The 13,782-nt window shown below is 38.8% G+C and overlaps 1 protein-coding gene across 1 annotated transcript; it reads right to left on the minus strand.

Annotated features, from left to right (window-relative positions):
* Positions 1-10,109: 10,109 nt before the first annotated feature.
* On the minus strand, positions 10,110-11,788 carry MELLADRAFT_92820 (uncharacterized protein; the record flags this gene model as incomplete). The annotated part of the gene is made up of 4 exons (XM_007415791.1): positions 10,110-10,586; positions 10,656-11,527; positions 11,624-11,704; positions 11,773-11,788. The coding sequence occupies 4 exons, from the start codon at positions 11,786-11,788 to the stop codon at positions 10,110-10,112; spliced, it is 1,446 nt and encodes a 481-aa protein (XP_007415853.1).
* Between the last annotated feature and the right edge of the window lie 1,994 nt (positions 11,789-13,782).

A 13,782-nucleotide genomic window follows, 5' to 3' on the forward strand; every position in this document is an offset into this window, starting at 1 on the left:
TGATGATGGTGGTATTAAAGGACCTGAATCAGATAATAATAATGAAGTATTAAAAGAAAATAATGGTATAAGAAAATTATTTAGGGAATATGCCGTGGTTTTAGAAAGAATGTTGTTCAGGATTGAAGAAGCAGGACTTACTGTGTCTGGAAAGAAGTTTGCTGTGTGTGTACCTGCTTTGGAAATTGTTGGACATATTGTAAGCAAGAAAGGAAGGAGTATATCAATTAAAAAGAAGAATAAGATTCAAAGTTGGCCAACTCCAACAAATAAAACTCAAGTATTAGGATTTTTGGGCACGTGTATATATGTAAGAATGTTTATTCCTAATTTTGGTCATTTGGCAGCACCTTTAAGAAGGCTTACAAGATTAAAAGTGGAGTTTATATGGAGTCAAGAGTGTGAGGATGCTTTTAATTTATTGAAGAAGATTGTTGGGGAAGATATAATATTATCAGCTTTGGATTATAATGAAGAAGCAAGTCCAATTATTCTAGCCGTGGATTCAAGTCATATAGCAGCTGGAGGAGTATTAATGCAAGCGGATGGAAATGGGGAAGTCAGGCCAGTATTCTATGAATCAGAAGTATTTACTGAGGTGGAATCAAGGTATTCTCAACCCAAATTAGAGCTATGTGGCGTGGCAAAGATTCTTAAAAAGTTCAGAACAAAGTTATGGGGTCAACATTTTGAATTACAAGTGGATGCAAAGGCTTTAATTCAGATGATTAACACGCCAAGTTTACCTAATGCTGCTATGACAAGATGGGTAGCTTTCATTCAATTATTTTCATTTGATTTAGTTCATAAACATGCTAAAAGATTTGGAATGCCAGATGGATTATCAAGAAGAATGCGTGGAAGTGGTTCAGATTCAGCTGAGAGTTTTAATGAGGAGGATAAAGATATTAAAGTATATGAAAGTTTTAAATTGCAGAATGAGGATTTAACATCAGAAAAAGATGAGGAAGAGAGTGGAACAATTTGGGCGCAAGAAGGTGTTTGGAAGTATTTACAAGAGTATTTAACAACTTTAAAAAGACCTGAAGGATGCTTGGATGATGAGTTTCAAAGGCTTAAGAATAGAGCTCCTTCTTATTACGTGGAAAATGAAAGATTGAAGAAAAGAGGAGTACCTTATGGAAGATTGGTTGTTTCAAATTTAGAAGGACAAAGGTTTGTTTTAGAGAAATTACATGAGGAATTAGGACATAGAGGAATTGAGGAGACTTATAAAAGATTTTTGGTAAGATTCTGGTGGCCTGAAATGAAGGAATTTGTTAGAGATTGGGTATTGACGTGTGAAGTATGTCAGAAGAAAAGTTCAAAGAAAGAAAAAGAAATGGGAAGGGCAACTGGTGAAAGTACTTTATTTGGAAGAGTGAGCTTGGATGCAATTCATATTAAGGCGGGTAATTATAATTATGCTATAATAGCTAGAGATGATTTAACTGGATGGGTAGAAGCTGCACCTTTAAAGAAGTTAACAGCACCTGCAGTGGCCAAATTTATTACTAAAGAATGGTTAATGAGATATGGTTCTGTTAAATGTTTTACTGTGGATGGAGGTTCTGAATTTAAAGGGGTATTTAGAGATGCAATTGCTATGTCAGGATCAAAATTAGGGGAATCCACGGCATATTGGCCACAGTCAGAAGGAATGGTTGAAAGAGGTCATAAGGATATTAAAGGAGCTTTGGTAAAATTAAGTGATGAGACTGGGACTTCTTGGGAAACATTTCTACCTCAAGTATTATTTGCAGACAGGATTTCCACGAAAAGAACCACTGGATTATCTCCTTATGAGATGTTATTTAATCAACTAGCAATTTTACCCGTGGATTTGGAAGCTGGGACATTTTTAGGTATTGATTGGGATATTATTTACACTGGAGAAGATTTAATAAAAGCAAGAATGGAACAATTATTGGGAAGAGAAGAATTAATTAAGAAGGCTTATGAAAAGATGATGAAGGCAAGAGTAGATGGAATTATATATTGGGACAAGAAAAATGCGCATAGATTAAGAAATCCATTAGAGAAGGGAACTTTGGTATTAACTTATAACAAAAGTTTAGAATTTCAATGGGGAAAATTATTTAAAAATAGATGGAATGGGCCTTATAAGGTAGTTGAACAACATATGGGAGGTGCTTATATTCTAGAAGAGTTAGATGGAACTCAATTATCGCGAAAATATGCTGCTGAACATGTTAAAAGATTTTATCCTAGGGGTGTGGCAATATTAGCAGAAGAAGAGGAGGTGGGCATTGAAGAGGAAGAGGCGCAATTATAAGTATAAATTACCACTAATAATATTATTAATTTCAAAAGATAAAAATATATATAAAAGATTAAAAGAATTAAAAGACCAGAATAAAAATATAAGATAAGATTTAAAAAAAAAAAAAAAAAGGATATGTTTCACTAGTTATCAGTATAATAATTATATTAAAATTTTAAAAGAAGATTAAAAATGTACAAGTTAAAAGATATAAAAAAAAAAAAATTAAGGAGAAGAAGGGAAAAGGCGTCGATCAAGCCAGCTTGGAAGTTCATAAATAGTAGGAGTATATTCAGAATAATTATAATCAGTATAAGGAGAATTTACAGCGGGAATTACAGGAGGACTATTATTAACATAATTAATTAGAGGAGGTTCAGTATTAGGAGTATTGGTAGAAGGAGTACTGTAGGGGGATAAAATAGCAGCATTTGCACGCTCAGCATGATTAAGGAATGGAATAAAAGTTGCTACAGTCAAACACTCATCTTCACCCCTTCTTGAAACATACTCAGCTATAGAATGTGCACGCAACAAATGATAATGATTATTAATTATGTTTGGAACTTCAAAGCCTGCTTCTTTAAATTGTCTGATTGTATCATCCAGGATCCTCCAAGAATGCCAATTCTGATAAGTTATATAATCAGTTTTCCACGCCAGGTTATGTTCATATAATCTTTCAAAAAATGGATCAGATGTAGTAAAGTTGGTTTCAATTGATGAAGTAATAGAGGGATTAGGGGAATCAGGTGCTGAAGGCGTGTTATTTAAATTAATATTATAAGGGTTAAGGAAATTTATTCTGATAGGAGTATTAGGCGTGTTTGGTGGAGGGTAATTGTTGGCAGGAGAATTAGGTACAGGTGAATTATTGGATGAAGGCGCTGAGGGGTAGGCTATTAAAATTAAATAAAGAAAAGACATTAAAAATTAGTAAAAGAATTAAATAAAAACATTGAAACTTATTATAAAGAAAAGAAGAAAGAAATAGAAGAAAGAAATTGGACTTACAGCATATTATTCCTAGACTATGGCATCTTTGGCAAGCAGGATTGATTTGATAGTGGCAGGAGGAGTTTACCATCCAGCATTGGACACAAGGTGAAGCTACAGAAGGTGAAACAGTGTTGACCATATTGGAAATAAAGGAAAATTCAAGAATTTAGTGATTTGGAGTGTTTAATTGAATTGTTTAATTGATAAACTGGGGGCAGTTTGGAAGAAGAGGAGGATGTGGTGATCAATTTATGGGATCAATTAAAAAATTCACAATTACCAGTTTACCAGTTTATTAGCAGGATTCAGCAGGAAAGAAAATTCGAAATGGAGGTTTTTGATCAATTGAAGCTCTTGTAGGCTTATGTATTGGTCATTAGGTCAACATTACATCATTTTATTTCACATTATATATTAAGATCATTATAGTTTACTTACAAATTTATTACGAAAATAAAGAAAGAAAAACATAAGAAAAATTCGAAATTATAGGTATAAAGGTTGGAAAATGGTTTTTAGGTTAGTAAAAATAAAGTTATGGGTATTATGAGGTTAGAATATGAAAGAACAACATTATATGATACTATGACAATTTTAATCTTCAAGGTTGATAAGTAGAAACAGAAGTTATTAGGAAAAAAGCACTTTTTTGAAGTTGGTAAACAAGAGGTACACGTGTAGTTTGGTTGTGTAATAGTGGTAGTGATGGAATTTAAGGTTGCCAAGAGGATTTTCCGGGATTTTTAAGGCTATAGATGATGATTTCATATTACATGAGCAAGAAAAAGATAGTAGTAGCTGTGAAAAGTGAAGAAAATGGGTGAAATTCGTGGAAAATGGAGGTTTTCAGCTAATTACATATGTCAAATGACGTCAGAATAGGTTGGTAGATGGCTCATTCAACGCAGCAGAGTGGATTACATAATGTACAAACTTTAAATCATTAGTAACGGAGGTGTGTGTAAAAAGTTATAAGGCAAATAAAGAATTGGCGTGAATCTCGAATTTACAGTCACAAGTCATATGTAACACTAAAAACCTTAACTTCACAACTCAATATCTTACTCATCACTCATCAGAAGTAGGTAATGTAGGTGTCAGAAATGATCAGTAACACGTGGGCTACAAGATGCACTTTAGTAATCAAAAATTGGAGCACATCTGAAAAAATTCGTAATCTCAAAAATTGGTTTTCAGCTAGTTTACAAGGAAAGAATCTCCTGTATTCATCATAAGAAGTGCTGTACATCATATTATTGCGTCATTGATCACTTTTAGCTGTGAAAATTACATCATTTATTAGTAACAAAACCATTACATTGCGTCATCATAGGGTTTTAGGGAATTTTGGGCGGATTTGATTGGTTTTGAGGCTGTTGACCATTGTAAAAGTTCTAGTACATTGTTATATATACTTTGAGAGGGTTTTGGGACTGTTGTTCCCCTTTTTTTCTTCATCATTTACGCCATTATTATTTTGTTTATCATCATAAACTTATTTTAATAGTACCTGTTCACTTAAATACGCCCTTTATTACAGTTATAAAGAGAAATTTACTTTAGTTTTATAGTCATAAAGACTTATTGGGAATAATATCAATCAGATATTGCTTATTTCTTTAGTTATCAATTGGGAATAACACTATAGCAGTGTTGATGGTAATACAAAGTGTGCTTTTGAAGTTAAAATTACGTGTGAAGTTATATTTCTCTGGTGCCTTATCAGTACTCAATACAACAGAGCTCTTTCTGATTGTGTTGTTTTAGAAGAGCAGTCCTTAGACAACTTCTACTAGTCATTTTATTAGTAGATTATCCTCTTCCAGCTCTGTATAACCCTTGTTGGGTTATAAGTTCTACAGCGTACTTGCAATACATATGCCATTTTGCAATTGTGGTTTCATCTAGGGGTCCAAGACGATTGATGAATCAGTATATAGCAAAACAACCCCCCAAAAAATGATTTACCGGCGAAGACAAGGCAACAAGGGTCAATGTCCAGTACCCTTGCCACATAAGCCCCTTGCGCGGTCAAACTTTGATTCCGATGAATGGTACATGCTTTCTTTCGTGTCCAACACAATCTGTTGCGTAGCTCAGTTGAAAGTGTCTTGATTGATACATGTTTATTAAATTGATTCATGATCTTGCTTTGAATTTTGTCTAGGTATAAGGTCGGGTCAAGGCAAAGGCTATCCAGGACAAAGAGACGCTTGGGTCCTCCTAACACTAATGGTGCACCACGATCCGTATGGTTCAAGGGATTTGTGACAACGGCCCAAGTTTCCTGGTTGAGATTGACCCAGCAACGGACCGAAGTAAGGGCTAACTCCATTCCAAGAGTCCTAGAAATATTGTGAAATAAAATCCCAGTGAGGGCTAAGAAAACAACTGCAAGCTTGATCTCCGGGCTATGATGAGAGACCCAGAACTGGAAAGCAACCATATGAGCCTTGCGAGATATGAGATCAGGAAACAAAAGAAAAAGACTCACTGGTGGCATATTGGTTATGTGCCAAATTTGAGGTAGGATGGTCAAGGTTTAAAGAATAGATGGACAAAGGATAGGTGGACAAGGTGAAGCAAGACAAGAAATCATGGATGAGGGATAGTCGAGTTGGGAAGAATTGGTGGCCAAGGTGAAGCGAGAAATTACAGATGAGGGATAGTCAAGGTGGGAAGAATGAAATCACAGATGAGGTCTAACCCACTGACCCCTCTAGAACCGTGATTGGAACCTACCAGAAGATCCACCACCTGCCGCGTGATACTCGGTGGGAATATGTCAAATACATTGACAGTTCCCTTAACAGTTCCCCACTTGGAAGAGAAAGAAAACTTGTTTTTTCAACAAGTCAGAAACTAAATAAATCCTGGACAACAAAAAAACCCATTATTTCTCACAACGGCTGTATGAGGCAAACAGAGTAAGGTTGGATATGATGGGCACTTAGGTTTCAGATCAAAAAAATAGCTCAAGTTTGGACTTTGAGGTTAGATCCTAGTGCAACACATTTTGGAAGAAAACTACCATGTAATCTGTTAGTGTGTAGCTGTAAAATCTGCTGACATATGTACACCACGAACCCCCTTTTCGTTCAAAAACGGGTGTGAGAGGGTTATAAAAATAACGAGTATGGCAGGAGAAATACCTGATGAGGTTTGGGACCGGATCCCGGTTTGTCACGGTTCAATTAAAGTTTGTGACGTGTTGATGGAATACAGATGATCAACCACTTCATCATGGTTGATAAACTGCGACCATACCAACCCATCTAACAACCGTGAAGAGTCTCACCAGTTCATCCTTGGTTCATGTCCTGATGGATTGTACCTGGTTGCTTGCCGGTTTTACCCCTGATCAGAGGAAGTGTCCATCTTACCCTCTGATCAAAGGACGATCAACGATCTTTCGATTTTACAAGTTCTTCGATTTTTGATTCCATCACTTTTCCTTAATCACCTTCTTGCCGAAACAATCTCAGTCGAAGATGGTCCTTCCCGCCGACGTACCAGAATGTTAGACATCTTCAAACCTTGTTCGAAGAAATCTTTAAGCTTATTCAGCTCCTCTTCCTCTCGCGTCCAGGCTTTGTCGAGGTGCTTACCGGTCCACTTGACTTGATTCTTTATTCCTGTCTTGCTTGTCCTACAAGCACAGTGACATTTTACTACTCACTGGCAGGCCAGTGAGTACGTCCAGCTCAATTCAATCTCAATTCGATCTCAATTCGATCTCAAAACAATCTCAAAACAATCTCAAAACAATCTCAAAACAATCTCAAAACAATCTCAAAACAATCTCAAAACAATCTCAAAACAATCTCAAAAATGAACTGAAATAAAGTTTGGTTGCATGTCCACACATGAAGACTTGAGAATGTTTGGAAGGTATGAGTGATTTTCAGGTAAGCCACAACCAAATATCCTTCTGAGCCCCTTCCAAAGTTTCTACAGCAAAACATAAGTTGACAGATATTGAGAATATTACTCATTGACCAAATCAAGAGCTCCTTGAGCAACACCTCACCAAAGATCACATGAATCAATATGTTTAGGATTACAAAAGCCTTTTGGGTTATCAGTCCCCAACTCTTTCAACTACCAAGGACAAGCAACATGATGAATCTGGGACAGTTTGAAGCAGGTTTTGGACCTGAGGATTGCCACACCAAAGCTGTCTGATGATTGAGTTACAAAGAAGCATGAGTTAATAAATCCAATGTCTCTCTTTTAACCAAGTTTGACTAATGTGCTATCATGTTATTGCCTTGTTGACTGAGGTGATTCAGTTGAGTCACAAGACCTGACATTCAGTCAGATCTCGTGACTCAACTCAACCACCTAAGTCAACAAGGGTCAATAATTTTGATCGCACATTGGTTCAACTAATTGAATTACAAAGAAGCGTGAGTGAATAAATGCAATCTCTCTTTTTGAACCGAGTTGAAAGAGAAAGATTGGATTGACTACATACACATACACCCATCTGGTGAAGATAATGTTGAAATATTCTAGCAAGCAATATCACTCTACAACTAAACTACCACAATGTCTAGACTTCCACATAGTCTAGAGGTAGAGACTTGACTGGATGATCTGGATGATTATCCACAGGAATGGCAACAGTGATGAGAGACTGAAGGAGAACAGTGATGAGAGACTGAACACACAGTCCAATCTCAGAGACCTCAGCTTCTTGACTTTTTATACCGAGCTGCTCTTCCAACATGTAACATGTAGCATACACATGATGTAACATGGAACTGTAAGGATCACTTCAACACTGTTAAATGTCAATACTGAGGGTTAGGGTTATCCAAACCGCTCAGTCCTCATATTCACCAAGAAACAAGTGGTGCTGTTTCTATTTATCACAAGTAATTAAACAAAATACAAATGTCAAATTGATGAATATTGCTCTTCATGGGACAGAGCTCTGAGGGGTGATGCTTCCTCTGTGTTCACAATGGATTATGAACCCTTGGAAGCTGGTCTGGAGCAGCTTTCAAAATGTTCATAATCCATTGTGAGTCTCAACTGTAAAATGGCTTTTGAAAAGAGAGGCCCAATAGAGCAGAAGCAAAAATGCATGAGTTCTTTTGCAAAAGTCTAAAATAGATGTTTCCAGAGAAAATCATTTTCTGCTGCTTTTTATACTCTAACCATTGGGGTGTTGGAGATGCAGTTCCGCATAATCATATTCCATCCTGGATACTAGGTACATCATGGTCACTTCAGGCAACTTCAAGGAACTTATATTTCTAAGTGGGAAGAATCAATTCACAACAATCTAGCAATAGCCTGCAGTGCATCATCAAGACGTGAAGTGTTGTTTGTAACCCCCAATCTCAATTTTTCCAGGTCACCGCATTCCCTCAAGAACCCACTGCCATAGCAGTTTTCTGGAAGATTACCGCATACTTTAGCCAAAGGATTGATCTTGTTGCCCGCTTCACGTCGAGTATCAAATCGCCTAGCTGCTTCAGTCCTCAACTTCACGGTGGCTTGATGATTGTATGAAAGTACATCTATCTTATGAAGCCACTCTCCATACTTGGCACTGCGCCATTCAGGCTGAATGGAGCGCTGTTGACCAAGAGAATCATCCTCAGTATCAGAGCAACATGCGGCTTCTGGCAAGAGATCTATAAAGTCTTTGAGGAATTGTTTGACGGTGGATTTACGGTATATAAAGAGCTGTAGACTGTTTCAGTATGGGCATTACAACTGGATACATTGCCAAAAGGACTAGGAAGCTTACATCTCGTCGCTTCCGACTGCGCTCCCGCTGTGCAATCTTTTCCGGAGAGGCAAACTCGTTTTTCCAGTCTTCAATTCGCCCAATGACCCATCGAGTAACAATACCAACATAGATAACTTCCTTCTCCCATTCAACATCCAGTCCAAACTTTTGAAAAGCAGATGCCCTCCTGGCAAACATCCAATGCTTTACGGTAAAAAAATCATCACTTGATTCCATGCAGCGTCTTCACCTCCCTGAGCTTCCCAATCAAAAGTAAAAGGTCCTTCGATTTGTTTGTTGGCCATATCTGTGGCCAGAAGATCCTTGAATACACTCCAGTCCAATGGATTTGGGTGATTGTTGGAGCTGTAGTTGATGAAGACTGAGGTGTCGGTCAGGATGTCTTCCTTTGTTAGAGGTGTGAGCGACATCAGCTGATCATCAGTTGGCGGGTTGGGGAAGTGTGGGTGATTCCTCGTGTGGCCAAGCAGGTAACGTGTGAACTCGGCAAAAGATTTACAGGTGGGGGAGTTTGACTTTGGAAGTATCTTGGCAAATGAGCGGTTTTTGGCCTTTCAACCCTTTGGTGCAGCACCATTGGGCCAAGCGGGGGCAGAGTTTTGTGATGTGGATGCTGAGTAGAATGGAACCATGTCAATTTAAGTGGTTGAGGAGATGAGGAATGGTGAAATTTATACCCATGGTTCTAAATCAATAATCACAGTTGTGAACTTATCTCTGTCCAAACTCTAATTGACTGATTGATGGTGGCAACCTTGAAAATCCCAAAGTATGTTCAGAGTTGGTTGAGTGAAGTGTGGTTAAGGTTGAGGTTGAGTTATGTGAACTGGGGCAGACTGGATTCTCTCCAAAGTAACTCATTAAAAGAGAAAGTTCCATGCATGGCTGTCACAGATTGTGAAATTTGATTTTCACAACATATGGCTGTCACAGATTGTGAAATCTGATTTTCACAACACAGGTGGCACAAGGAATTGATACTCAAAAAAAGGGTTGGGAAGACTATCCTAATTTCAATGGTAACAAAAACAACAAATTATATAATATAAGAGCCGCTGTTCAGGAGGAAGAAAACGCCATGGAGTTGCTTTTCCCAAGCTTTGTCTTCAAAATATCAATGGCCGAGTTAAGATCAACTGAGGTCTCTGACAACTCCAAACTGTCAATTGTAATCTCATCTATCCCTTCAGTGAGTATTTCTGGCTTGATGAGGCATCTGGGAAGTGTCTTGGGAGGAAGTTGATCTTCCGGGTCAGGAACATTTGGTGAATATTCTCCTCTGGACTGGAAAAATTCTTTCAGTCTATCCTTTTGTTTTTTGGTGCTCTCCCTTTTGGGAGCTGCATCATCAGCCAGTTTGATCAATTCATCAAGCTGCGGGGTCCGCCAGTTGAGCTTGACCTTCCTAAACTTCCCAGGCTTCTCGGGGTCCATTTCAGTCTCAGAATGAACCTCTTGAGAGTTTAGCAGGACTTTGAGTGGACCTGTGAAGTGACAAAAGTAGGGCTCTACCGCTGCAGCCCGTTTTTCACAGAGCTGCACATGCACATGTCAGTATGGGTGCTTTATGAGAGTGGCAACAGTGAAAGGGGATAAAATAGTTACCTTCTTCCTAATGGCTTTCAAAGCGGTTTTCTCCCTCTCGGTAAGTTTTTGGCGGACAAGCTTGTCACTTCCTCCTTCTGTAGACACCAACTTCCTTTCCTTTGCCTCATCTCGGAAGACTCTGCGCTTATTCAAGACCCAGCGTGATAGTATTTCTCGAGTTTCGAGGGGAATATTAAGGCTGCCGTCGATTGGGAATCCGGAAGGTACACCTCGAGCATTGTAACAATCTAACCAGCTAGTAATTAAGTTGTCTAACATAGCCATGTTCCAAGGAGTTTTAGGAGGACTCGTCCATTGGAAAGTGATGCGAGAGAAGCCACAGCCAGCAAATTTAGCTTCAGCACATCCTAAGCGAGTGGCATCATAGGTGGTGATTGAGGCAGTAGCATGGGCTACTCGGGAGATAAATTTAGGAGGGGGAAAAGCTTGGTTAAACATGAGAACAGCTTCTTTTGAAACCATAATCCTCATTTGATGCTTGACAGATTCATTTGCTGAGGGGTTATTTTTGAAGCGCTCGTCCATCTTTTGTTGAATGTTGACATCTAGATATTTTGTCCTTGTGTCAGAATAGTTGGCCCACTGTTCAACCTCTTCAGGAGTTGGTTCGTCAGGAAGGTGGCGTGCAAGGAGGACAGCAGCAGAGATGTTGGGAGATGTCCGGGTGCTGGATTGACGAGGAAGACCAAGTAAAGCCCTAGCCCACTCTTGAACAGCAGAGGTCAGGCCTACAAGCTTGACACTATCTCTGGGCTCTTTTCGGGCACGCATTTCCTCAGCATCAGTTTTGCGCTGTTGTTGTCTACGCTTGGCTTCCCTCTCCTTGGCAATCTGCACAGCAACAGCTTGCTCAAAATTAAGTCCAGGCTCTTACTCTGGATGATCTATGGGGAAGGATGTGATTGCAAGAGATATGTCAGTTTGATCCTCAGTCTTACATGAAATGGAGACATGTCTGGACTGACTATCAAGTTGATCCATGATCAGATCCCTTTCAGGCACTGCAGGCCCACCGCTGGGCCCCCCACTGTCGGTACCTGGATCAGCTGGATGATATGGATGGAATTAGTTGATGCACAAGGTTAATATGCAGGGTTATGATGCATGAAGATACCTGAGCATCCTTCCATTGCTTTGCGTTTGGGAATTTTGGCAAGATTTCGTGAAAATACGTATTCAAGTTGGATAATCAGACTCAGAAATTGAAATTGTGAAGATGAGGAGTTATTGACACAATTTGAGTTGAGAAAGTGAATATCAGAAATTAAAATTCAGATGGAAAAGTTGAATGTTGGTGGTTGGGAGAAGGTGGAATTGCAGCAACCATTAACTGGTTTTGTTGAGGGTTGAAATTGATCCCTTTGTCTTGCAAATTGTTTGGGAAAATCCAAGTGGGTCTCATTTGGATTTGCCCAAATAGCCTAGAGTGGCAGAAAACTGGAGGAGGCCAGTGTGTTGCTCAAGCACTGGCTGCATGTAGGCCTGGTGGGGAAAAATTTCATAGGCTGGTATTCTGGAATGAAATTCAATAGATTCCACTAAACACTTGAGTATGAAGAAAGTGAAATTGAATCCAGGACAACAAAACATGTGCTACATTCTGATGAAGGAAACAAAATCGGAGCTGCTGAAAGAAATTAAGAATCAAATCTAATCTTTGATGGGTGATCATCTGTCCAATTCTATCCGTGTTGCTCAATTTCATCTAACTTTGCTAATTTACCGGTTCAGAAATATTGATGTTGCCAAAAAAACACTGCAAACAAGCAAATAATGTATATGGACCTAATTTTTCCCTAGCCCTGATCATGTTATAAAGAAATGATTTTCGCTCAATCGGCCTCTGTACCAAGTTTCATGTTGCAATTGGAATTGATTCATGAAACAGGGGGCATAAAAAATTGACGACATTTAGTGAAAATCCACCCAAAACATTACAAGACCAATGAAAACTTACATTCAAATCCATTGGATGATTTGACCCATGCACCAAAGGAGCATCAATAGGTAAAAAGGAATTCTCTAGCTTCCTTTACAACTTCCTTAAAATGTTGGGTCATTTCAATCAACATAAGAATGCTGGTGGATTGGACTTGTCCTTCAACCTTGTCCTGAAGCTGGATGAGCAGAATTCTGCGCTCCCACAGATCTTGAGCTAATCTAATTTTTTGTGCATATGCGTAAAGAATTGAGTTCCTTTCAATATGTCTTTGAAGTTGTTCCGCTTGACTCTTGTTCATTGCAACTAGATGAAGTGGAAAGGAGCTGGATAAATTGTGATGTGCTGTGATATTTGATTGATGACAGTGGCGTATCCGGATGTTGGGGTTGAGGAGGTATTAGATAATTGTTTGAAAGTGAGAGAGATGAAGTTCAGAAGAGTGACTGCACGATACCAAGTGGTGTTTAAATGGGGCAATAATGGGCAAGTCATCCTGATATCACTTGTCAAGTCATGCTTGGTAATTTGGATATTGTATGGCTCCAAGGTACATTGCAAAGTGAGGATAATGGATCCTTTGGGCCCCTATATTCCCCAAGTGTTGGTACAGCTGTTCCATGAGGGTATGAATCACATGTATTGGTTACAAAGTGAGAGTGAATCTACCCATCAATCTAGTGGGAATAGGTGGAGTGAACAAAACAAATCAAGACTATCAAAGAGGAATTAGGGATAAAAGAAATAATGTGATTTGTTTGCATTTGTGGTAATACTTAATAAAAAGGAAAATCCCAAAGAGAACAATAATCAAAATCATCTGTGTCTAAACCTAAGAAAATTGTGAACCTATGTGATTATTTTTTGTTGACTACAATTTCTTATTCATTTTGAATTTGTGCTTGATCTTCATCTTGAAGTCTGATGAAGATCAAGCACAATTGTCCTTACTTCATGTTCAAACCCAGGAAGACCACAAGTGTTGCTGAGCTATGGAGAAATCATTATTTTCTTCTAAATCAAGCTTTGGTCACGGGAAATACCCGCTCAGAACTCAACGGGGCCGCCAAGTCGCGACTTGGGGGCCTCGTTGACTCGGAGATACCCGTTTGGCTGAGAAATACCCGTCTGTGATCCAAACAGGGCCGCCAAGTCGCGACTTGGCGGCCCTGTTTGGATCACAGA

The sequence above is a fragment of the Melampsora larici-populina genome (genome assembly GCF_000204055.1).
Source record: "Melampsora larici-populina 98AG31 unplaced genomic scaffold MELLAscaffold_53, whole genome shotgun sequence".
Lineage (NCBI taxonomy): Eukaryota > Fungi > Basidiomycota > Pucciniomycetes > Pucciniales > Melampsoraceae > Melampsora > Melampsora laricis-populina.